The following is a 27,719-nucleotide window of genomic DNA, read 5'->3' as shown; positions in this document are numbered from 1 at the left end:
ATTAAAGGGAAGAAATTCTGTACCTGTTTTTTGTGCAAGAATATAGCTGATCGACACGCTGTGAGAACTATTTTCAAATCAAAACAAAGCAAAACCAAAACATAAAATAGTGTTCCTAATTTTGATGGGGAGCACCATCAATGACCCCTGGAGGTCCTCGGGCCCCACTTTGAGAACCACTGTCTGCTCTTACTAGACGGCCTGCCGCCTAACCATAAAAAATACTGGAGGGCAGGTTCTAGGACCCGGGGGCCTCCTCCCCGTGCAGAGGGCGTAGTCTGTCAACCGGCTTGAAGAGGAAGGAACGTTACAGCAGGAGCAATGCGAGACACGCGCTGGGAGGAGGAAACCCAATAAATTTAATATAAAATAGCACTTAACAATATCGTCGTATTTTTTTGTATTATTGTTGTTAATTGTAGTCAGATAAGTGATACCGCATCATGTCGGTACTGGCCCTGCAAGAGTATGAATTCGAGAGACAATTCAACGAAGACGAAGCCATCCGATGGATGCAAGAGAACTGGTAAGCTGGCTGCTGCTGCTGCAATGAAATTAAATGCATTTTATATTAACCACTTCCATGTAAATACTGCTACTTGGCATATAGACTGCGTCATTATAGTAGTATTTTGAGGCAAAGGTGGTAAAGGTAAATGTATTGTTATCGTATTCGAATATAGGTATTATATATGGAATACGAATGAGTACAATGCCGCCTCACGTGCTGCTTGCATCCACTAAGCAAGGATTACATCTCGCAGTGTCCTCTTATTTATCCTATTATAGTCATCATCATCCGAAAATTGTTGTTTGCTGTAGCCGGCCTACATGACCGATAATTCACCTTTTATCTGGCCTAGATAAAGCGCCGTTTTGATGCACTAGCTTGCCCATCTGAACCCAGATGATGTCTGAGTCAGACAGTCTGAGAGCTTTAGATCAGTCACAGAACACTTCTGAATTCCCCCTCGGACAGCTCTGACCTTCTGTTGTGATCCGCACGTTTGGCATTTTTTTTTTTTGTCAGTATATTCCTAACTATTCCTGTGGCCGCTCACCAGCCTTGTCCTGGTATTGTAAAAGGTGATGGGTTGTTGTTTCCTGGGCGAGGAGAGAACCACATCCCTCCTTGGTTCTCCAATGTCTCGACTCCATGTATATGTGTATAATCTAATACTGAAATTAATGACTGGACATGTGTTGCAATGCATCCTGATAGAATGTACTTGGGGAGAAAACCCCCTTCTATGCTGGTACACTGTGAACCCTTTTAATTTGTACACTCTCTAGTTCAAGTTCGAGTTACAAATGGATACAACCCCGAGGACTTTACTATGTAGGCTGTACCCTCCATGGCATGGCTAGTAACAGCTCTGACTGATTTATTCTGAATTAATCATGATGTTTACTGTTCTGAATTAAACATCACGGTCTGGTTTTGTGTGCCTCCCCACAGGGTCATAAGCCAGACTTTTAGTTCCCCATCAAGAATTATAATTTGGAGCATGAAATCGGTCATAAGTGTAATTTTGATCCATGAGGATGCACAGTCAGAGAAATGATAGCTTTAGGCAAAAAACAACCACCAATAAGTCATAGTTAAAATGTTGCTGATTTCTGTTGCTGAGCATGGACCTATATTGACACAGGATTGTTTGGAGTTCGCTCAATTACGTGGGAGAATATCTATTAAGTTAAACAATGCCTTTCATTCTACTGTAGCTTGTAGCAGGGAGCTGTCCATAACACAGGGTACTGTCCATGATAACATGGGGTACTGAGAACTAGCCAATGAGATTCATCTTATGATGTCTGCTGACAGAGCACCAGCCAATGGGGCGGAAGCTGAGCAGCGCTGTGGCTGCGTGTTAACTGGGGTGTCAGAGTGAGGAGCAAGCACATGGCTGCAGATGGATGGAAATACTTTCTGGGACAGGAGTACTCATGATGTTTTACACTGTCGGGGTGTCCTGGAATGATGGGATCTAAAATATTATATGTAATTTTAAAGCTAAAATCTGGCATGCATTTTAACAACCCTATATATATAGTTTATCAGCGAAAAGGACTGATCTACAACTTCACAAGAAGAGAACTTAAATGGATTTAAGGAGGCCAGGATTAATGTGGTTAAGAAAGTTCTTATTTGAACCAATCTGTGTGATGGAGTATGTTAACTCAATATGACTAGCGTATCTGCAGTTCTAGGGGGAGTTCTACTCTACTCTTCTGGTGTCAGACACTTCCTACTTTGACAGTGTCAATAGAATATGGTCAGATTGCACTCTCGATGCGTTGTTATTGTAGTTTGGATATCTTTGCCAACTGCGTAAGCCATGTTAATTTATTGAACAGATAACGTTTATTTTCACCAGACCAATTGGGACATGGGGAAGCATTTCTCTGCTGGGAGAATGAGGCGGTGGACATAAGACTGATTTGTAGCTTTAACTCATCCAATACTGTGCTGCTCTCTATCAGTGCTACAGGGTCATTCTCTTTCTCAAAGTGCAGTTCTCAGTCTAGATTGACACATTCATTAGCCCTAGAAAAGCAGCATACCACAGTGCAAACGCATAGTGGGATGGCATGCACACTGCTTTTTCTGCTACAGTGCTGTGTCGACATCCCAGTTCAGAGCTGCTATAATTTCTCGTAATGTTACGTTTACCGTGTGCACAAATGGGAGGTGTGGATTGAAGAGACTGTGATGAAATATAGTTCAGTTTGCAGGTCAATGCTTGCACATGATGCGTGATTTGTGTCCACATACAGCTGCACTACGGATGACCTTAACCAGCCTCCAACAGAGCAATACAACCTAACAGTGTGGGTGGGGGCTTTCTGTGTGTGTGTGTGTGTGTATCTGTCAGTCAGATTGAGAATATGTGGGCGTGTGCATTTTCATGCCATCCAGTGAAGTGGGCACCAGGGTGTGGCTTCCTGGTTAGAATTTGTCATGTAAACTGAAAACTCAGGTTAGATTTCTGCCCCTGCGTGGTGTTAATGGCCAGTTGAGACTTGAGACTGACACCATCCAGCTTTTGCTATTTTAACCACTTTAAGCCCAATTTGATACGTATACTACTAAACTAAAATACATGAGTTTTGAGATCTGTTATTTTTAAATGTAATTTTTTTTCTCCCCCGCCTATGATCATCATTTTGTCAAATATGGACGCCAGGTTGAAAGTGGTGATTGTGAAAGCATCCAGTTTACTACATTTGTGTCAAACAACTATTGATAAAAAAATATTTTCTTTTCTTTTTATTATTCTCCTCCTTCTGCCAAAAATAGCAGTTCTGGCTGAACCGTGCAGTCGGTTTTGGAAATGCGGGAATCTGGTAGAGGGCCATGCCAAACGGTGACTATGCGAAGCCCTGCATGACCATTGACCAAAGGGTGGCGCTATAGCAGTCAATTGAAAATGCAAACCAATATGTCTCCTCATGCCGAACAACTTTTGTGCTCTGACTTTTGACCTCTGACCATTAGAACACCCGTTCCACCATTATATCAAAAACAGTTCAAATCTATCTCCGCCCATCTTTATCTATCTTTATCTTTCTCCGCCTATTTTTATCTATCTCCGCCTATCTTTATCTAAAAATGCACAGAAAGTGAACTTTGGACAAGAAATTTGTAAAAAATAGTTTTTATGAGCCAATGAAAATGGCTGTTTTGTGAAAATTCTTCTTCTGCCCCTATAATACATACATGGCCAAAGGGGGGGCGCGCTATAGCAATTATTTTCAAATGTAACCTTTGAACAGGCATAAGGGCCGATTCATACTCTTATTTTAGAGCCGAATAAAAGTCGGTTCGGCGCTGTAGAGAGACTACAATTTGACGTCATTTGAGGTTCGGGGGGGGGGGGGGGGGGGGCGGGTACCCTCCTATAGTCAGCTCTTTGGTGCTACTGAACATTTCTGACGAGCCGAAATCATTTCGGCACTACAGCGCCGAAACAGCGGTATAATAGGAGTATGAATCGGCCCTAACTCATGCCTCATTTGGCCAAAAGTCATGGCACTTTCCAAATGTTCCTTGACTCATGGGGAACATTTGACACTTTGACTATTTTAGCCAATTCATTTTATAACGCTAAATTAAAACCTGTTCCCCCAAAGTCGATAATTGTTATTCAAATCGTCTATTGGTTATTTATTTATTTATATATATAATTGATTAGTTCGATTGCACCCCCCAGCTGTACGTGATGCCCAAGGCTGTGTCCTACTGTACATTGGCTGATAAAATGACGGTCACACGCGTGTCGGAGATACTGTGGTGGATAATCATCCAGGTCACTGGGGAAGGGGCATGGAATTGATGGGTTCCATCTGTGCATTTGCTGGGGCATGAATGCACGGCTTGCACGCACATCCAAACTATTTCAACAGGTGCCAAATCAATTAAATAGTAAGATTTGACCGTGTACTGTACACATTTGTACATCAATCCGTCATCTCTGTGCATTCTTTCCTGGTGTTACATGGTCATAGGAGCTGAACAGTAGGGGAGATGACGAGAAGGACAAGAGCTCAGTTTGCTGGCCAGTGGCCACTACAAGTACATTCATCATAATTACAACCTTTCCAGGTTGCTCTTCATACTAACACATTGTCACAATTTAAATAAATGAATCATAGAAAATTCACACTTGTGTGAAGTGAGCGGTGCAACTGTATTGTTATAGACAGTTACTGTACTGTGCTCTGTATTGTGTACTGTGCTCTGTACTGTACTTTACATTTTTGGAAAAAATCTTTGAGAAATGACAGTTACTGTGTGGGGGGTCCCCGGAAAATCCAGACCCCCAGGGGGCCGGCCCTGTTCCGGCAAACCTTCCCGCATCCGAAACGGTCGAGAAATGACAAGAGTTACCATGTTGCAGCTTTCCGTGCGCTGACACGTATAGGGACACATGCATACGGACACACATAGCTACGTAATATATATATATATATATATATATATATTATAGTTTGAGATGCTTGCATACTGTAGCTTCGTGGTTGGCGGTTACACGATTGATTAATTCCATTCTTGCCCTCTCTTGGGACATTTACGGCACTCGTACTAGATACACCACGTGCAAACATGGAACACTACAGTAAGTAATTACAACTGTAGAACACAGGTACACACGTCACACACCTTCAGCACCAATTACAACTGCAACATCAAGGACAATTGTAGAGCAACTCCTCTTAACACTCAAGTACAACTGTAGAACAAGCTCACCTACGTTACAAGAAGTAATGACTAATGAGACGTCGGCTGCCTAGAGTTTACCCGATAGTGCATTGACTATGCACTGTAAGGTGCAAAAGTTCCCCCTGTTCGATTCCGGCTGGTGTGGCCTGTCCTTGACTCCATCCCTCTCTCTTCCCTCAGTCTCCTGTCTCTATAGCTAAATAAAATGGCAAAAAGCTGCCTCAAATAAATGTGTAATAAATGTATTGCTGACAGTGACAGCTCGGATACTATTTCTGTGATCATAGAAGAGGTAGGCTGTACTGAAACAAACACATTTCCATATGTAATAGAATCAATCTGCTAATAACCATGATCTTAAGTTCAGGGAGTAAACTTGATATACTACATCCGTGTGTGTGTGTGTGTGTGTGTGTGTGTGTGTGTGTGTGTGTGTGTGTGTGTGTGTGTGTGTGTGGTGTTGATTTACAACACTACTTTAAGCTGTCTGTTTTCCTTTCAGCAGAAACAAGATCTAGTGCAAAAATGAGCCGCTGTGCAAAGTAACTTCTATTTGTTTCAGTCTTAAGTCCTCCGTTTTCAATGATTTACAGCAGAGGCTCTCAAATGATGGGTCAGGACCCCAAGTAAGGTGGTGAAGGTGCACATTGACAACTGGAGAAAAGCATTTTCTACCGTTAAGAGGTTATTCAGCTGAAAATTATGTTTTACATTTTTTCTTTTTACAAATAAGACTATTGGTATACCTCCTGTACTGCAGGAGTTATTGTTATTGGCCCTTTCTGTGGACCTTCTAAAGGTTTTCATGAACATTGTACTTGGTTATTGTAATGAAGGAGGGTTAATGTATTCCAGACGCTGAGTCAGTTGTCGGTGAGAAAGCGTCTCATGTGGCGAGCGTCTGCAGTCTGACGAGGCTGGAAGTTCAGGTGTCGCATTGGGAGGAGATGGCTTTGTAAGATTAGTCCACTGTCTGAGTGTCCAGTTTCTTAATTGTCCACTGGTCCAAATGACTTGGTGTTCCTACAGCTCTGCCAGAGAGTGGACCATAACACACCCTAATTATTATCAGTAAGGAATTACAAGCTTACATTCCTAATTTGTAATTTCCTATGTTGGATAATAAGCATCCCATAGTAACTAAGTGCTTCTGACTTGACCGCCTGCTCTAACGAACACAGCTGGTGTTTGCAGGTGGGAAGTCAGCAGAGGATTGTGTCCATGTTGCTGCACTATGACTGACTCCTACTGGTTGGTGGGGTGCATGTGTTGGTTGAGGGGAGGTTACCCTGGGAAGATAGTTTGAACCTCTGTGTGCATTACGCTGAATTTACACTCTCGAATATGACAGGACTCGCTATAAACAGATGTTGGTCGCCTGGGAACTGAGGTTGACGTATTGCGTCTCAATCTCAGTGTTTGTGTGTCTGGTTGCATTGGTTTTATTCCAACCCTCGGACTCCATTCACAGCAATTTCAACTCTAATGGCACACTAGTCGGCGACGTGTGAGGCCACCAACTGCTCAGCCTGGGCTCTCGCTCACCTGGTAGTTACGAGCCTCAAGGCCTTGTGCAGTATATGTGTGTATCAAAAAATGTTATAGGTATTTTTACTACTGGTTTCCGATAGTCGGTCACTTAAGTATATTATGTTCATAATCCTTGGACAAGTTGAATGCCATGAATTCTAGACTGGCATAAAGGCCATGTCTGTGGGAGACATACTGTACTGCCACATGCAGTTGGTTGACGGTGATTGGTTCTGACTTTGCCCTAAGGTCTGCCCCGGACTCTGCCCTAAAGTAATTATGGTTCATACTGTGAAGGTTATGAGTGTGTGATGGCCTCAGTGACCAGGGCGCTTTCAGGGGGTCGCAGTGACTAACCTGGATGTCAACAGACTGAACTAACAAGCGGAAACACAGAAATGTTCAGTGACACTGAACTCAATTTACCCCTCCAGCAAATTTGATTGCCTGTGTCTTCTCCCTAATTTTCCTCACTAAACCACATAACGGTCGTGATTTAACATAGTACTGTATGTCATGCTGCTATGGCAACCAGCTGGACTAGCAAGGGTGGGACAAAAATGTAATGTAAATCTTTATTCTTTATGCAGTCTCTGTTGCAACACTGGATCCGGTCTGTATAAAACCAGAAAATGCACATGTGTATTGTGTAAAGAAATTCAGCTAATCATAGTCCCGTTCGATTTTGTACTTATTTATATAAATCATGATTGCTATTTATATAAATCATGATTGCTATTTGGAGACAACAGACAAACCCTACTGTAAACGGTACAGAAAATAAGGTCCAGGGGCTCTCTGTGTTGAGGGTCACTTACTTAATGGTCTAACTCTTGACTGTGTACAAAAGGAACACAATTTGGTTCCATTTTGTACACTCAAGGAGTTAGGCTGCTCTGAGAAATAAAAAAGGTTGAGAAGCACTGTTATTTTTTTTATTGTATAGCAGATGTGAAAGTCCACATATCAGCTCTGACAGTGTGATAAACCAGTTCTGGAAACGATTCAAAATGTGACGGAACCCATTCCTGTTCCTCAATGTTGGATCCGGTTCCTCCGGTTCTGGATCCCAACCCTAGCTCTAGCTTGCGTCTGAAGTCCTCCACTTTTGCCTACAGAATAATATAAACATGTGTAAGCACATAAACCATGATGTACAGCATGTTCTGTCTGTCAGATCCTGTCAGACTGGCGAGGACAGACGTAGAGAAAAGCACGTTGGGTGTGTGCAAGCACAATGCACACATCTGAGAGTATGTGCATCTTTCTGCATGTCTGTAATATATATATATATATTTTTTTAATATATTTTTTATCCCACGATTTTGTAACCCATTTTTCACCCCTGTGCCAATCATCTACTGTGATCCTGGGCTCTACACACCCTCCACCAACCTGGGGAGAGCAACGGACTTAACTCCTGCTCCCTTCATGCCTGAGTGTCCAAGTTGCTCCTTTACACCTGGCAGGGGGGAGTTTCCCTGGTTGGACGTAGCGCGTGGAAGGAACGCGTTATTCCAACCAGTTCCTTTCCCCTCCATCAGGCGCCCCGGCTGGCCAGGGGGGGGCAGTTTAGAGACCAGGATTACTGCATGTTTTTGTGAGGGTACCTACCCTAGGGGACACGGGGAGAACATGCAAATCTGTAATATTAATGACAAATAAATGCGTGCAGATGAAACGGCACTAGTGGGAAGTTACAGTTTTTTTGTGTAGAGATCATTCTGCTGTCATGTGATTTAAATAAAAATCACATGACATTCTGTTCACTTTGTTTTGAGACACATCAACGTCAACAATGATGGTTACCACGACGCTACCACCTAACAAAATGGGTTTAGGTTTACTGACTGGGCCTAGATGTATAAACCTGTACCCTTTTGACCTGTGAGTACTTAATCTGTCTCAACATATCAGAATGTGACCTTTTAATGTTATGGTACCTTAAATCTGTGTAAGAGGAGTGGTTTCAGAGCTTTCAGACCTGTGATCAGGGTGGGTCTGTGTAAACACTGTAATCTGTGGTATCTCATATTTACATTACAGTATTACTGTAATGTAAATACCGGTATGTAGGTAAGTAGTTTGAGGCATATTTTATCTACACGGCAGCACAGAGAATTTAGGTAGTACTGAGCTACTTCCTGTAGTCACAAGTCCTAGGGAATCCAATCGAGGGATGCATTGGACGTGTGTGTACACGTCCTAGCGCATGATCCTCAATGATATCAGGCGAGGGGAGAATATTCTGAATTTTTTTAGTCGGACACTAGGCCACCGTTCAGAGTAAAAGCGGCCATGTCTTTCCGGCACCCCAGAGCTTCTATTTTGAAGGAATCCCGGCAATGATTGTGTTTAAAAGTTGCATCATTTAAATGTAATTATCGCCCTAAAGATGCAAATTAAAAAAAGATGCAAACTTGAGTGAGATTTCAAGGCAAGCAACGCATCACTCTTCCATGGGAGACTGTAAGGCTATGAAGCAATAGCACTGGGCATAACGGCAATGGATAAGGGATATTATACCAGCTGCTCAAACATCTTATTTCTAATGCCCTCATGTACCTTATATTTGAGTATAAAACTAGATATACTATGTTTAACTACTAGATACCTTGTCTTTCTTTGATGTGTTCTTTTTATTATTCCCTTTCTTTTCTTTCTGGAAACAATCAAAACCGATGGAGCTTCCACAAAAAAAAAGATTCACCCACTGTTTTACACCTGTAAGTAAACCTGTGATGTGACAATATAGATCATTCTGATCTGTAACAATCTATCATTGCCTATAACGAGGCATTTTCATAGTCATTTACAAGGCCTATATATATATATATATATATATATATATATATATATATATATTGGTCTCGGGCAGACGGACAGAACATTTCTGCAGACTTTATACCATTCGTCCCCGCAGATAATGGCCATAAACATGCTCGACACAGATGATATTTCAACTCTCATCTTCCCGGTGGCTTTTGTTTGTGTTTCACCTGGCTATACAAAGCACTCATGGTGTTCAGCAGTGCAGTGCTCATGATATTGACTGCAGCTGGAATAGGTTAAAAGCGTTAAAAAGCTTGTCGCCGTGTCCTTATGGGTCCATCCATTTCAAATGGACTGACTGTGGCTTTTAGTCCTGGCTTGGTTCGGGACCCGCGTCTTGAGTTTCGGGTGGATCCGTGCTACCTACGAAAGTGCGACTCTTTAAATGGGTTGGCCCCAAACTATCCGTTGACCAGTTGCTTCTTGTTGTCCCAAAGTCAAGGTTGAATCACAGGGGAGATTATGCCGTTGCACTTCCAAACGAACAACTTCCCTCTATGTTGGGCTTATCTTTGTGTTTTTATAGTGGTGTTTTGTGGGTTGTATAGCACGTTAGTCATCTTTATTATAAATTATACATTTATAACGTGTGTACACAAAGTGCAGTGTGCACGTTTGTGCATGCAATGCATACTTAAGCATGAATTGTTTAATTCTGAATTTCATATAACAGTTGAAATGATTTCAGCTGACTGTCGATTCTGCCTTCAGAACATTTTAGACTAGTTGGAACCTGTAATTTTACACCAGGATGACTCAACACTTTAATATCACTTATCTTCACTCTTTATACACACACACACACACACACACACACACACACAGAACCATCCTTTCAGTGCCAAGTGTTATGTAAGAGGCAGAATCTCCTGTCAGGCTAACGCTGATCCAACTTCTACAGCAAGTTAGCTAATGGCTTTAATCGGTCAGTCGAGGAGGGGCTGCGTTTGTAGTTCTGTCCGTATGTTTGTGTATGTGTAATATAAGATTTATTTTTACAGTCACAAAACTAGAGTTCAGGCAGCTACGTACACTGTATGTTGTACATGTACAACTACAGTATTTGTATATCCCAGACAGTACCAGTTTTCTCAGCAGTTGCCTTTGCACTCCCAAACGAACAAGTTTCCTCTGTTGTGCTTGACTTTGTGTTTTTATTGTGGTGTTTTGTGGGTTGTTATAACTGTTTATAGAGTAAATGCGCTTTATTATAAAATATACATTTATAACGTGTGTGTACACAAAGTGCAGTGTGCACGTTTGTTCATGCAATGCATACTGAATTGTTTCATTCAGAATTTCATTTAACAGTTGAAATTATTTTCATCATTATTTCAGCTGACCGTCGATTCTGCCTTCAGAACATTTTAGACTAGTTGGAACCTGTAATTTTACACCAGGATTACAACACTTTTCTTCACTCTTTGCACACACACACACACACACACACACACACACACACACACACACACACACACACACACACACACACACACTGTACTAATCTTATTATACATCAATGGTATGAGTGCTGCCTGCAAATGCAAATTGTTCCTGTTTGCAGATGATTCAGCTCTCCTGATATCGAGAGAAGACAAAACTCGGTTGAGGAGATGCTTGGTTCAGAACTCACCAAAATCAGAACATGGCTACTGAAACTCTCATTGCATCTTGGTAAAATAGAATCCATTCTTTTTTGGGTCTTTTTTTTAGGATTCTTGAGTGCTGCTGGTTAGGCGGGTAGTTGACCGAACCAGAAAAGAGTCTTTCTTTGCAATGCACTTTAGCTCATTTCAGCATACATGCTATCTTCAGAATAAAGTACCACTTTTATTGTGAAGTCATGTATGCTTTTGGAGGTATATTGCAGTTTGATAGATTAATTTCTCTTGTCCAATGCGCCTTTCCAAAATTTGTGTTCTAAACAGTTCTATTATTTATTTATTTTTTTAGTGCTGACAGGAGTTTAAAAATCACAAAGTCATCTGTTCAGACATTACAGTATGTTCCTTTATGTCAGGCCATGCCCATTACCTCACCCGCTTTTTTTTTTTTTTTTGGCAAATCAATATGAAAATATAATTACTTCCTTGGCCCAGGCCAGGACCAACCTGTTGTACTGTGCCGCAATCCGTTCATAACTGCACAAGATAACCTTTGAACAGACGGATGTACAGACAGACGGACAGATGTGTGAGCACAGCAGAGGTAATACTGAGAGGACTTGTCTTGCGGGCCAGATTTCACAATCATTTAATATCCTGTAGTAGTGGGCCATGGGCTTATTTGGAAGGCCATTTCGCAGTATAGTATGGTATGGTATAGTAAGGAATGAGAGACCCCTACCTTACAACATAAACCTTTTATTACAGCCTGTCGCAGAACTCCAGTACTGTGATTTGAACAGTGGCTGCTTCAGTTTAACTCTTCCCAGTGGTTTTGTGTTCGTGCGGCAGGCAACCAGAGGGGAAGATCTCCAGGCAAGCATCACATCACTGGCTCTGTTTGTTTAACACACACACACACACACACACACACACACACACGGTCATCGTCAATGTCCCGCCTTGTGAAAAGAACCATACATAGAGAGCATTTGGCTCCTTGCTGGTATTTCACAAACCACATTGGAATGGTTGGTGGTTTTGATTGAGTTTAATATTTGTAGTAATTGATTGATGAATTAATTATATGTTTATGTAGGCTATTTCAGAATACTCGGTCCATAATGTCACAGCTTATAGGAAATTTATATACAGTTCCTATAAGCGTACACAGGGGTCATGCAAGTCAGGAATACACCCCCACCCGCTGTGCAATACTCATGTTATCTAAACGTATATAGTAGTGTAATAGTAAGGTTGGGCGATATAGCAACATTTTCCTACCGCCCATCGTCTGGCCAAAAATCGCCGATGGACGATATATTTGTGCAATGTGATTACAGTTTACAGCGGGTCGTGAGTCGAAAAAAAAGACGGATCCACAAGCTCTCAATGCGTCGCGTCAGCAGCGTGTTGAGAGCCTGTGGATCTGTTCTTTTGTTTTGGCTTTCGCCTTATTTTATATTTTTTATATAGAGGGACAGACAGTAGTAGCCTGACAGGAAATGGGGTGACATGCAGTAATGGCCGTTGGGATCGGGAGTCGAACCCGCGGCACACTGCCAGACTTGGACCACCGCGGCCAAGGTGCCCGGACCGCTGATCCACGGCCCAGGCCAGATCTGTCTTTTTTTTTTTTTGAGAGCTTGTGGATCTGTCTTTTTTTTTTCTCAACGCTTGTGGATGATGGATCTGTCTTTTTTTCCACAGAGACGTGCCTGTCTCTGTGGAAACGCGTTGAGAGCTTGTAGATCTGTCTGTTTTTGCAGCGCTGGTGTCGGAGATCGTTCATGTTACAAAAAACACAAAATAACCTAGATTACAGGCGGAGATCATGAGATGAAGTGAAGTTGAATCAGCACCAACAAGCTAACACCACCACCATCGCTGGCTTGTTGTTGCGAATGATTTGTCACTCCATCTTTTTCCTTTTCTCTCTTTTTTTCCCCCCCCCGACTTCATGGGTCGCGCATTGGGTTGTGATGAGACACGAGACAGCAGTGTGCATTCTGGTGTGACTGTAAACTGCATGGGTCCGGACTCCGGAGCGTAAACATTACTGTACAGTAGGCTACATTAGCCTCCCTCTGTCCCAGCCTATGTGGCTGCCAGAGTGAGAGCTGAGCGGACTGAACTCCCCCCCCCCCCCCCCCCCCCCCCCCCCGATGCTGTTGCTTTGGACTCTGGGAGCATACCATTATAACGAGAGGAGGGGGTTTCCACTTTCCACCTTCCACCCGGCCACTGTTACGACTTTGCTGGCCCAAATTGATCCACATTTTGCTCGCACTTACATTATTTCGCTGTAGGTTAATATTCTTTTGCAAAAGAAGAAATCGCAGCGAGAAATCGCCTGATGAAAATAATCGGCGATTGGACAGTCGTAAAATCACGATTGACGATAGATTCGTATCGTCACCCAACCCGAGTATATATTATGCTACTCATCATACCTGTTGTCAGCTCCACCACGCGCATCGTGCTTTGCGCCGCCGCTTTCGTTGCCTTCATCCATCATCCGTGAGCAAAGAACTCATACTTCTTGTTCTGTTCCATTTGCCACCCACTTACATTGGCTAGAGGCTACACAACGCAACACAAACGCAGCACAAATCTCAACCAGTTAGTGAAGCTGACAGACGGACCCTTTTGGGAACCGCTGCCGTTAAGAAGATGTAGTACTGTGGCTATACTGTTGCATGTGACGCATGCTATTTCTCTTTAACCCATTCTGACCTGAGATCAGATTCATACGAGGTTTCCACTGGACACACACGGGTCTGATGAACCCATTCTGACCTGAGATCAGATTCTAAAAAATGTCAGTCGTTCTTCGATTTTTCAAAAATAGCAGACCTACAAGCCGAGTGGCGCGCTATGAGCTTGTAGATCTGCTATTTTTCAATAGCTAAAGCATGACATGATGCCAACACCGAAATGGGTGCCCGTTCAGAATGGGTTAAGGCATTTTGTTTGAAGTGGTTGCATTATGTATTTAATTCTAGATTATCATCACCCAGGCATTCATTGATGCGCACCCACCCAGTGACCATTCAAGGCTGGTGGTAACCTATAATGTATTCATCACATGGTATACTCGGTCTAGTCTTGTACTGTATAGTGACATCAACAATAAGGGGAAAATGGAATTGGATCAACACAGCAGTTGTGAGTTGTGGCAGCCATGACGGTTACTTGCAGTGGTCACTGGTGATGAATTGTGTCTGCCCTAGGGCTGATATCAGTTATCACCCTAAAGACTGGCTATGTAATTACAATTAAGCCATTTACGTCATGTTTCAGGCAATATTTGTCCAGGGACCGTATTGGTTTATAACTTTAAAACTTCCCGTTATTGAGCCGATTTACACAGTGAATACTGGACTGTGTTGGCGCTGTGTGTGTGTGTGTGTGCCTGGGTTAGTGAGTTTACAGGAGGACTCAGGGCTATAGGGGACATTCAACTTCTCACCTCGCATCACATCCCCTCTCTCTACTGCTTCTGACCTTCTCTTCTGCACCACCCCTCCCTCGCCCACTCCATACTCCTTGCATCCTCACCTTCACATTCTTCCTCTCCACAGTTCACAACGTCTTCCCATCCTCCTGCGGTCCTCAATCCCCTTCTTCACTTCCCAAATGAAGAATCTCTGACTTAGTGCTTTTTCATTTTGTGCTGCCTCTGTCAGTCGTTAACGTCGGGTTTAATTGTTTTTTTATGGAGACAGACTGTAGGAACGCTGTGAGGGAGAGAGTTGAAGGGAGACCGAAAGACGGACAGTAAGAAAGTTGAGAGGGAGACCGACAGACAGTAGGAAAGCTGAGACGGGAGACACATGAGAGACAACTCAGGGATTCTGTGCTAAGCCAAGAAAGCTCATGTGATTCCAGAGATTGGGTGTTGTTGATGAGGACAGAAGTTGATGACGTTAGCGTTCATTTTGTATAGCAAGAGCAGTTGTGGCTTCTGTCCAGTGATGGTTCATTTTGGAAAACAGAAAATCACAATAACGTTTGCAAAACGCAGTGGAATCTAAATCCCATGCTGCAAGACTCCCTGCTAGATCAGTTTGTTTGCTCATGTAAAATCCAATCACCCACAATTATGAAACCTTGTCACACGCACGCGCATGCACCTCCCTACCACCACTTCCTAACCTTAATGTCAAAGTCCTTAGAGATCTTCTACAATAACTCTAACCTTTGCCCCATACTCTAGTCCTAAACCTTACCCCTAAATGGCAAATTCAGCCCTAACCCCAACCTTCAGTCATTGGCCCCCTGAACAATAGTCCCTTTTGGTCCCCACAAGCATAAAGAAAGATAGTATAACAAGTTAGACAACATGCACACACATGTTGAAACGGAAGCATGGTCGCTGAGTACATGTGACTTCTGTCAAAATGAATGAGGAATGAGTGAATTAAATTAAGGCGGCAGACATCTTCATTTGAGACATTTGCAGCAGGCAGGGCAGTGTAGAAGGCTAGAAGCAGCCCAGCTAGGACTGGCCACAGTGGAGCCATGATGAGAATTCACACTGATGTCTCAAATAGACCTGTGACTGGAGGGCATAGCTAGGCTCTGCAAAGACAACAGCCCTCCCTCCCTTCTCTCTCTCTCTCTCTCTCTCTCTCTCTCTCTCTCTCTCTCTCTCTCTCTCTCTCTCTCTCTCTCTCTCTCTCTCGCACACACACACACACACACACACACACACACACAAGCGCACGCACATTTACCATTTTTGACCATGCCCCAGGCTCTTTGCACCTTCAATGCAACACTTTATTCACCCCAAGAGTGTAAAATTTGACTCTTGCAGTGCTGGTCCATTTTTGTTAACCACTTACGCCATATATAAATAAATATTGGTACAGTATATTGTGCAAATATGGAGACCAAAATAGGGAAGCCAGACTGAAAGTGGTTAAATGAATGCTCCGGATTTTACTATGTTCACTCCTATTGTTGATTCACTCCTATTTTAAGTTTTAGTTTACCTGCCAAACGTATGTAGAACACAGAGGACAAGGATAGAATTGAAAACACTGTGTAAACAAGAAAAATAAACTGCCAGCCGGGGCGCCCCGCCTGATGGAGGGGAAAGGAGCTGGTTGGAATAACGTGTTCCTTCCACGCGCTACGTCCAACCAGGGAAACTCCCCCCTGTCAGGTGTAAAGGAGCAACCTGGACACTCAGACATGAAGGAAGCATGAGTTAAAGTCCGTTGCTCTCTCCCCTTGTCCCTCATTTATGGGGACTAGGTTGGCGGAGGGTGTGTAGAGCCCAGGATCACATTAGATCAGGGGTTTTCAGCTGATTGTGAACCAGGGACCACCACCTTGACTAAGGATCAACCTGGGGACCACTGTTGTGTTGTAATTAGTGCTTTCTTAATACTTGCTATGGAATGCATCCCATGTCTTATACTGTTTCTCAATCGATGGTCCACGGACTTAACTGATGATTGACACATGTGGCCCTATATCTGGGGCGTGCCTTAACCTTTATCCCTAAACTTTTTTTTCTTCCATATTTTACTATCTTGAAAAATAAATTTAAATAGTTCAACTAGCTGATCTACATCCATACATTATGGCTATTATAACTATTTCCATAATAGTAATATATATATAGTAAAAATGGCAAATACGTGCAAGATATAGCACATGATGACATTATAATGAGACCTTATTAGTAAATGTTAATGTGCCCATATTATGGGCACATTAACATTAACAGGGACCACATGCAATACCTCCACGGACCACCAGTGGTCCACGGACCACCTGTTGAAAACCCCTGCATTAGATAATTGACACAGGGGTGAAAAATGGGTTACAAAATCGTGGGATAAAAATGATATATATATAAAAATAAAAATAAAAACTCCCAAACCAACTGGCCTCAAAACGGAAAACAAAAATCAAAATGAATTTATACATGACATAATTAATGCTTTTCAGTTTTCAAACGAGGAGAAACATGCAAGTTAATGATGTGTGTAAAATGGTGCATTCATATAGCGCCTTTATCCAAGGCGCTTTACATAGATTGTGCATTACATTCACACACACACACACACACACACACACACACACACACACATTCATACACCGATGGCGGCGGAAACCATGCAAGACACCAACCAGGAGCAATTAGGGGTTCAGTGTCTTGCTCAAGGACACTTCGACACTAACTCTGGGGGAGCCCGGGTTCGAACTGGCAACCCTGAGCCACCGCCGCCCTCTAGTTGAAGTGCGTGTTTTTAAGATAATGATCTGAACCCTCAACCCTGCCACTGTACTGCCCTCCGTGACATTGCACATCATGCCATGTATCGCACGGTGACCCTGGCCTTTTTTTTTCATTTTTTTTTTTCAATCAAACTGGAGGACGGTGTAAGGAGGAATGCATGGGGACAGTTGTCCAAAGGCCCCCCTGTCCTGTCCTGTCTTGTCCCGTTCCTCCTTGGCAAAGTAGGCCAGCGTCCCTGACTCCCTGTGTGTCCCTCTTGTTCTCCTTCTCCCGAGCAGAGTGGCCGGGGAACACTGATGTCATTCTGCAGTGCTGGCCCCCGTTGTCATTCTGGGCTTTTGACTTTGACTGGGGCGTCTTTGTCCTTTGTTCAGTGGAGGTGGGAGGTCCGAATGGCTACTGTACAGGGACACTGGGGGACGTCCACCTACATCCTGACAGTACAGATTCCACAATGGGATACATTGTCAGCCGCCTGGTTAGATCCACTGCTTGGGCACTGTTTGGAATGGATAAATTACAGCTTAACTCATTTGCTGCTTCGCTGTAGTTTATTCTCATGATAACGAGTAAGGTTAACTGTTCTTGTTACAGGCACAGTGAATCCTATTCATTCAGAGGAGGACATTGGTGTCATTTGGAGAGAGGATTGGATGTTAAATAGACCGTTCGATGCTAAACTGAAACCATTATTTTGTCCCATTGACCCTCAGATTGTTTTTAACAAGCTTTCTGCAACATCTTATCGACAATAGCTGCAATCCAGTTACTGTACACGCCTTCAGCCCTGGGAAAGGCCCAGTGTAACCACAGTCCTCTACCGGGTCGGTCACTGGGTAGTCTTGCGTTACGTCTTTACAGTCGCAGACATTTATCCTAATATAAATAGAAATCACCTAAGCATATATAGCTTGTTGCTTAGCAGGAAGATATTTTAAAATATATTTCTTTGAACGGAAATGACAAATGATGGATTACTCAGATTTCGGGAAGTGTAGTTCCAGACTCTATTTAGCATATTCCACAAATGGGAGATTGTGGAACAGTTGTCTGGCTATGCAAGACTAGTCACTGGGAGCTGCCCAGTACAGCAACCGCTGTTATCCAGCTTGCGTGAGTCATTTGTGGGTTAGGTGCCGTGCTCAAGGACTCATAATAACACCCTTCCCAATCCCATCACAAACTACCTTCACTAACCTTAAGGCTATACTGCTGCCCCAATGAATTCCTTCTCGGTCTGTGAAAGTGAAAACTGCTCGTTTCGGTGAAGCAGTGTTTGTTTATTGGTTGTTTTCGCAGCATTGAGCAGGCGGTCTCAGCATCTTAGCCTGTCAGCTCACACCACCTGGCTGTCAAGAGGCTGCTGAGTGCTGGGACTGCATTGGTTTTTATTCTGGTGGTTGGCAGGTGGCGTTTCACTGTGGCTCCGCATGCTCACGATGCACAACAACACTCTCTGACAAGTTAACACAAACAAACGCACCACAGTTGCGGTGGAACTTGGAAGCCTGAGTGCTTGGTGCTGATGGCAGCAACCATTACGAAGTTGTCATTTTTGTTCATTTCGAGGTTTCAAGGTTTTTTTTTTTATTGTCACCTGCTTACAATACAGATGTCATTGCAAGTGGAGCAGTTCTTGTGCTTCCTCAATATTGTCGAATGACGATACAACAATTGTAATTCAATAAAAATAAACTATAAGAAAATTATATAGGTCAGAATAAAGTTAAATAAAATAATAGTCAAGGTATGGTGTACAATTGGCATACTGTATAGCTATTTATAGTGAGAATAGTAATAAAGTCAAATAAAATCAAATCCAATGGCATAATCATTCAGCAGTTTATGGTCTGTGAGTGGCACGTTGCTAAAGGGCATAGTGGTCACTTAAAGCTTAGATAAGCAGGAATGTGACTGGAAGGGTTCCAGAGGGAAATATCTTTAGAGGATGTGGATGAGAAATGTATTAACCCATTCTGACCGGGCACCCATTTTGGTGTTGGCATCATGTTATGCTTTAGCTATTGAAAAATAGCAGATCTACAAGCTCATAGCGCGCCACCGAGTGGCGCGCTACGAGCTTGTAGGTCTGCTATTTTTGAAAAATCGAAGAACGACTGACATTTTTTAGAATCTGATCTCAGGTCAGAATGGGTTAATCAAGACCAGTGTGTTGTCCAGTGGAAACCTGGTATGAATCTGATCTCAGGTCAGAATGGGTTAATGCTCTCCGCTTCATTTGTATCTACTGTTGAAGATAATGCCCTTTTAGCAAGGCACGTAGCACCCAACTGCTCCAGTGCAGTGGAGCTACTGAAGAGCCAGTAATAAAACACTGTGGTTGTACTGGTTAAGAGAGCAGGAATTAAACCAACAGTCCCCACTGAGATTATTTTTAGATGAGACTTGACCAAAGAGATCGGCGTCAACGCGGGACACGAGGTGTCCAGACCTGAGCACATAATGGCATGCTTGCAGTTGCTTTATCTAAAATCATCCCTGACTTTAATTAATTCTCTTCCGTACACGTTTGATCACAGGAAGAAGTCGTTCCTGTTCTCTGCACTCTACGCCGCCTGCATCCTGGGAGGACGCCATGTTATGAAGCAGAGGGAGAAGTTTGAGCTGAGGAAACCTCTGGTGCTGTGGTCCCTGACCCTCGCCGTCTTCAGGTGAGGAGGTGTCCAACACGGTGCAATACTTTCCCCTCATTTAAAACTCCTTTATTGCCCTTGACGTTATTGACGTAGTTAATCACAAAATCCCCCACTACCGTTGACATAATTGACGTAGTAATTATTTTTTTATTTATTTTATATCACACACTTCTTTTTTTGTGGCATTCAAATATGTCGTCTAGAGCTCGCAGCTGCTATTAGGGGTGGCAATAAGAGGGTTAAAATACGTAGGCCTGTCACAATGATTACATAATTGCCAATCATAATTATTGAAAAATGTCAATACATTTTCCCCAAATCTGCTGGAAATGGCTGTTCTACAAGCTTACGCATTGTGTTGTGAGCTTGTAGGCAACATTTGGGACACCATCTGGGACATTGCTCCACATGTCCCAGACTATTCTGTCTCCCAAACTGTGGAACAAACTTCCCATTCCACTTAGAACTGCAGAATCACTCCCAATTTTCCACCGTAATCTGAAGACTCGCCACTTCAGCCTCCACTTTAGCCTGTGGCACTTGATCAACGTGACAACTTGACAACCATGCAGTCTCGTGCAAAGGTAGCATGTTATTTAGACGGATGCATTGCTAGGTTCATTTGTTTACCTGGCATCCTGTAGTTTCTAGTTGCATTCAGATTTTTTTTTTGACATTATATTGTTTAGGCCAGTGGTTCCCAAACTTTGTCATGTCAAGGGCCCCCAAATTGACACTAATTAGCCCGCGGACCCCTATTTGAAAAGGGGGCATCCATAAGAAGACATCCTTAAGAGAACATTTTTATGACTCTAGCAGTGATTCTCAACCATTTTAATTTCAACAACCCTCAGTTTGGTATGCAATAGGGCGGCTAAGGACCCCCATTTAATGGCATTTATTTTCTATCTCTGGGATCCTAAAATAAAATCAATGTTAATTTCACTCCGAGTGTACAAATGGAACCAAATAGACCCTAACCCTGTCCCTAACCAAATAGACCCTGTCCATTTGGTTCCATTTGTACACTCTCGGGAACCAAATGGACCAGTATGGGTCTGTAACTCTAATTATCATTTAGCTGTGGACCCCCTGGAACTCTCTCAAGGACCCCTAAGGGTCCCCGGACCCCACTTTGGGAACCACTGGTTTAGGCTGATACTACAGTATGTTCATGGTTTGCCTATGATCCTAGATTACTGAGTGCATTTGATGTGCTCACTGTATGGCTTCACCTTGCTTGCTGTTAGTCACTCTGGATGAAGAGCAAATAAATTGTAGATCTAATAAGTCTAAGCTAAGGAAGCTTGGACAGAAACCTTTAACCCATTCAGCATGGGAACTCCTTTTGGTGCTCATAGCGCTACGAGCTGCTTGCTATTTTTGAGAAATCGTGAAAATGTGGCGCAAATTCCCAACGTTTTTAACTCAATCTTTGCTTCTGGGGGGTCCCTGGAACAACATATTTTCCCGCAGCCAAAAACTGATTCTAGGGGTCCTTGACGTGAAAAAGGTTGAGCACCACTGACGTAGAAACATTGGTTTCTCAGAAAACTTTTAGAATTGGCCTCGGGTCTAAATGGGTTGATTTAATTTCTTATTTATTAATGTACATGGCCAAATTATATTTTATGTTTGTATTCCTATTTCTTATATCTAATTACTTGCGCAAGCAGAGCGCACAATTATTGTGGTCGGCTGGATCAGAAGTGGTATGCATGTATGGTGGTCGTGCCGTTCTGGTCATGGTGGTCATATATTCTATAACTTATAATTGGCTGTTTATGGTGACGTAATTAAGATACGTATCTGTTATATCTGTTTCTAAGATATGTCTGGTGGGCAAAAGTTTATGTACGTATACATGTATGTAATCTGAGTATAAAGATGTAACTTGAAAGTAGGATACTGTGGTTGGCTGTACCGAAAGTGGTATGTATGGTGGTCATATTCTATAACTTAGAATTGGCTGTTGATGATGACGTTATTAAAATAGGTCTCAGATTACATGCAAGTATAGTAGTATACATGCGTTACCTGAGGCTGTTGCCCAACAAATATTGAAACATATCTTAATTACGTCACCATTTGAAACCCGTAACCGTCAGCAGTACTTGCACGCTCTGCTTGCGCACAAGTAGGCCATTTATGTTCAAGTTGGCACTCGACAACTTGAACCGTTGCTCTCCCCAGGTTGCCGGAGGGTGTGTAGAGCCCAGGATCACAGTAGATGATTGACACAGGTGAAATCGTGGGATAAAAAATATAAAAAAAAAAGAAAAAAAGTTGGCACTCGACAGAGTGCAGTTCTAGTTGTGGTTTGTGTGGACAAGATATGGAGAACAACTTTAAATGACTTGTGTGAACGTATTGAACGGTCTGATTGAGTCTCTCTGTGTGTTGCTGTTCCAGTATATTCGGTGCCGTGCGTACAGGAAGCTACATGACGTACATCCTGATGACCAAAGGACTCAAACAGTCTGTCTGTGACCAGAGTTTCTACAATGGGCCAGTCAGCAAGTTCTGGGCATATGCCTTTGTGCTCAGTAAAGCACCAGAACTGGGTAAGTTAATTTACACACATTTATTTTAGATTAACCAAACCTTACAAAGCTAGCCCGTTCTCTCACTTCTGGCTACAGTATTGAAATGTTTGAGACATCCATCCATCCATTACATTTCCGCCACTTATCCAGAGTCGGGTTGTGGAGATAGTAGTTCAGCTAGAGAATCCTAGGCTTCCCTTTCCCCAGCCACGTTAGTCAGCTTTAACTGGGGGATCCCGAGGCGTTCCCAGGCCATCAGAGATTTAATCACCCCACCTGGTCCTTGGTCTGCTCCGTTGTCTCTTACCAGCTGTGTGTGCCTCCCTGGGGAAGCACCCAGGAGGCATCCTTGCTAGATGCCAGAAGTACCACCTTAACTGACTCCTTGCATACGCAACGCAACGCTTTACTCTTAATTGACAGAATCTTTACCTACTAATTGACAGCCTCTCACTGTATCCTTTAGGGAAATGCCAGCCACACTCCTGAGAAAACAGTCCTCAGCTCACTGAACAGTAGATCCTCTCTCCTCCATGACTTGCGCTTTGACATTCTATCCATGAATATCACAAACAGGATAGGGTGACATTGTGCAGCCCTGACGGAGGCCAACCCCCCACCATCTTAGGATGAGTCCCAACTTTCTACCGAGGACACCAAGCCCCCAGTGAGGCTCTCCAACGTTGAAGCACTGGGCCCTAGTGGTAAGAGGTGGGACTGCATAGCGGACCCGTGCAGTTATGACGAGGAAACCAAAGATACAGTATAGCTACAAAGCAAATCCGACGTTTGTAGCTGCTGCAAAAGATGCTGTGCGAACCAATCAACAACCAATCATAAAAATCAGCTGTGCTGATGTGACTGAGCAGAGCCGGCTGAGAAGCTAGGGTAGCAGTTTTCATGGGACATTTGTGGTAGTGGCTAAATCTGGCATTAAAAAATTATGAATTTATATCGAATAGCTTTGAGAGGTTTTTTTAAGGGTAACTGTTGTATAATTGCAATATTACCCTCGAGGTGTGCTTTTCCTAGATTATGGCAACTTCAGTGACACTTGCAGAACAAAGCGACACACATACAGTGCATTTTTCTATCTTTGCATTTGCCCGTGTTGTTTTTTGACACTGTTCGGTGTTCAAATATCTCTTTGGTGTCTCACTCTCTTTCTAACACCCACTAACTGTGTGATAGATTACATTTTTGTCCATCCCTCAATCTCCTACAAATGCCAATGTCCTCCTTTTAGTCCAGTACATCTTTCCTCTAGCAGGGTCTGGAGGGACTGTAGGGATTTTGTGTCTCAGACTTGATTTTCTGCCTGTGTAGTTCTTTTGTCTTTGTCCATTGCTGTGTTCACTGGGGGCACTGCACCCTGCCAGCTCCCTGGTTCAACCCTGAACAGGACCTCTTCATATGGGGAGAGGGGGTGGGACGTAGCATGTGCTCAGTAAATCCCCCAGTCGACACATCTAATATCTCATGTATCTTGAGTGCTTGTCAGAACTCAAGTCTGTGTGACCATTCTGTGAAATGTACTGTGATGAACGCAAAAGTGTTTATTTAAATTTTTTCAATAAACATAAATACAAGTACTGTACGTCTTCTACACCAAATTGTCAGCTTCAGTTTTATAGTGTCCCAATTTTGTCTGCAATTACTTTTGGTTTCACTTCCACTATCCTATGAGCTCCCGATTGGATGAAATTGGTATCCTGACCTGAATGTATTTTCTGTTTACTAATGGCCCCTACACACTGTAGGAGTTTTAAAGTTGTCGGCGAGTCATCAGATCGTCATGTATTTCACACTACAGGAGTCTTTTTTTAATCGGCTGTCATTATATCTTTGTGGCTTTCACACTAAACGATTGGTCGTCGACTAGGGATAACACACTGCAAGAGTTCACCAAGATGCGATCCCGACCCGATATAGGCTACATCATTTGTTTTTTATTCCAATTAATTTTGACATCTCGCGGACGTGCAGGATGCCGTGATTGCAAGCGCGAGAGCGACACAGGACGCCTCTCTCTCAGAGGGCGCACGAGGTCCAAAAGTTTGCTCCGATGCGGTTTTATCAACATTATTCAAGTGAAATGAGTTGGTTTTATAGACTATTTAATAGCAACATTGGGCTAATATAGCTACCATTGTACGACACAGGATAGGTGTCCAAGGAATAAAGGTTATATACATTATCATCTGATCTATCGATACCGTCGACACGACACGACAGACAGACGGTGTCAGTGAGCACAGCTGTCCTGTGCTCTCATTGGCTGTAATACAGGACTTCTCTGGACGCGATCGCAACGCATTTCATACTGTACGATGTCCAGTCGGCGACGGAGCCAAATATCAACCCTGCTTGATATTCAGAAACGGTCGGGGAAGGCGTCTGCAAGCACTTTTATCGGCGCTATATCTTCTCGCAGAGCCTTTCTCACACAGCGAGCAAAACCTTGGCGATCAAAGCCCGATCTTGTGTCAGATCGGGAGTTTTGTCGGTGAGCGCCAAAAATGGTCCCCGACAGCATAAAGGGAGCAAATATCGTGCAGTGTGTACGATCCATTAAGAGCCGGAGATATGGGCAGACTTCTGTTACTGACCAAACACTAACAATGATAACTATGGTTATAGTGTCATACGCTCACACACACACAAGTTATGCCACGACTGGAGGCCTGGTAGATTTCCACTAGCTCATCAGTCAGTATGTTTGCTATCCTACAGTAATTACTAGTCAACACAAAATGAAGTGCATAGTTTAGCAGCCTGGTGCTGCATCCCTCCATGACCTAGATAGTCTCTAGGTTTCCCAACTACCCTTGCTTTTTAGCTGTTTAAGGTTTTATCAGTTCATATCTGGAGTGTTTTTGTTTGGTTCTACAATGTGGTACACTTGCACTCATATATGAATTGCTATGCATCAGGGCAATATTAAACGGGATCCGCTAGTAATTCCGACGGAGCATTATTCCGACAACGTGGCTTCGCTGACCCATATTAAAGAGACCTCAGTAGACTGGCTAAAGTGGGTATGCACCTACGGGCGCTCGGGGAGCAGTTAGTCATTGTCTTGCTCAAGGACGCTTTGACACAAACCCGGCAGGAGCCAGGGATCAAACGGGAGGAAATGCATTGTTCATTCAGGCCAGCATAATGTTTTTCAATGGGAGCGCCATATCGTAGCAGCCCAATTGTCTTACTCTTAGTGGGAGAATTTCTTTTTACACTGTGCGTACAATTGGTGGACACTCGGTTCATGCTTAAAATGAATCGATTTGTTATTGCTTCAGGTTATAGAGCGTCGCAGTCCCGCCCCCTACCAGGGCCCAGGAAATGATTCTCTGTTCATTTTCCTCATAGACATTTCAAAAAGTATTTATTCAAAGACGTTTACGCCGCGGACAAAGCCAACTCTTGTCATGACAAATCATGACGACAAACAGTTTTTTGGGCAGAACAAATAATTAGAAGAAAAAAAAACGGCAGGTTACAACACTTTTTGTTGTTTTTCTTCTTTGTAATTATTTGTTTGGTCCAAAATATTGTGTTTGTTGTCATGAGTTGTCACGACTCGAGTTGACTGCGACGCTCTCTATAGCCATCATGGCTTGGATTGGCTGCCATGAGATTTGTGCATTCCAAACATTCCTTGTGGTTTTCTGGCTGAAGTACACACCCAGGCCTTTACTACTTCTAATGGATTTATTTTCTGCTCCCCCCCCCCCCCCCTTGTCAAACCCCCATCTCTACACCCCCCCCCCCCCCCCCCCCATCTCCCTATACCTCCCTCCACACACCCCCCCCCCCCCTCCAATCCTCCTGCAGGTGACACGCTCTTCATCGTGCTGAGGAAACAGAAGCTCATCTTCCTGCACTGGTACCACCACATCACCGTGCTGCTCTACTCCTGGTACTCCTACAAGGACATGGTGGCGGGCGGCGGCTGGTTCATGACCATGAACTACCTGGTGCACGCCGTCATGTACTCCTACTACGCCATGCGCGCCGCCGGCTTCCGCGTGTCACGCAAGTTCGCCATGTTCATCACGCTGACGCAGATCACGCAGATGGTGATGGGCTGCGTGGTGAACTACTGGGTGTACAGCTGGATGCAGCAGGGCCAGGAGTGCCCGTCGCACATGCAGAACATTGTGTGGTCGTCGCTGATGTACCTCAGCTACTTTGTGCTCTTCCTCCAGTTCTTCATCGAGGCCTACTTCAGCAAGACCAGAGCTGCTCCCGTCATGGCGAAGAAGGGCCAATAAATGTTACGAAGTTATTTTTTATTTTTTAAAAGAGGAGAAAAGAGAGAGAGAGGGGGGTGGGGGGGGGGGAGTTTTGCCATAGGTGGGAGGAGAATAGATATGGATGAAAGGGAGGTAGATGCAATGGAGAGCAGGGACCAATGACTGCAGCAAATTGGTGAGCAGATGGAGGTTGGTTGGGCGAGGGCAGGCCCTAGAAGTGGGCGTTATGGTGGGGTTGGGGGGTACGGGGGGGCGGGGGGGGTGGGGGGGGGGGGTACCGGGAGGGGAGTTTTATCGCTGATGTTTTGTGCTTTTAGCGTCATTACTAATGAGCAGATCCAAATCCGAGGGGGGTGCAAGTGCCCAGCAGGCGGTCACCTGAGAAGACAGCGCCCCCTGTGGTGGGAGGTCGTCACGACTCAGTGAGTTGTCCACCTGATGTTTCCATGTCTCCTTTTGAGTCACATTAAATTTCCTTTTTTTCCCCCTGAGGATAACAATAAAAAAACAAGTCAATTACCAGAAAAAGAAGGAACTATGTCTGCCAATAGTGTATTTTTACTTGATAAATAAGAATGAATTGATCATATGAAGACGGTTGAGTGTTCTCATTTTCTTGTATGCGTCTTTCTTCAATGTTGTTTGTTGGGTCTGTTTTTTGATCTGTCAAAGAAAATGTTTGAGACACTGGCTGATTGTTTTGGCAGTTAAAGCTGCTATAAGCAATAATGTCCACATTTTAATGACCTTTTTATTTGTATTGGTATTCAGACAGCCAGCAATGGGTAATGGGCTCCCACAAAAAATGTAG

At 43.5% G+C, this 27,719-nt stretch overlaps 1 protein-coding gene across 1 annotated transcript; it reads left to right on the top strand.

Annotated features, from left to right (window-relative positions):
* The first annotated feature begins 304 nt into the window (after nt 1–304).
* On the top strand, nt 305–26,969 carry elovl6 (ELOVL fatty acid elongase 6). The gene is made up of 4 exons (XM_080773915.1): nt 305–526; nt 19,990–20,121; nt 22,519–22,670; nt 26,487–26,969. The coding sequence occupies exons 1-4, from the start codon at nt 444–446 to the stop codon at nt 26,924–26,926; spliced, it is 807 nt and encodes a 268-aa protein (XP_080630041.1). The 5' UTR covers nt 305–443; the 3' UTR covers nt 26,927–26,969.
* The last annotated feature ends 750 nt before the right edge of the window (nt 26,970–27,719 follow it).

Source organism: Protomyctophum bolini (genome assembly GCF_963924005.1).
Source record: "Protomyctophum bolini genome assembly, chromosome: 10".
Taxonomy (NCBI): domain Eukaryota; kingdom Metazoa; phylum Chordata; class Actinopteri; order Myctophiformes; family Myctophidae; genus Protomyctophum; species Protomyctophum bolini.
This window is presented reverse-complemented; position numbering and strand designations above follow the sequence as displayed.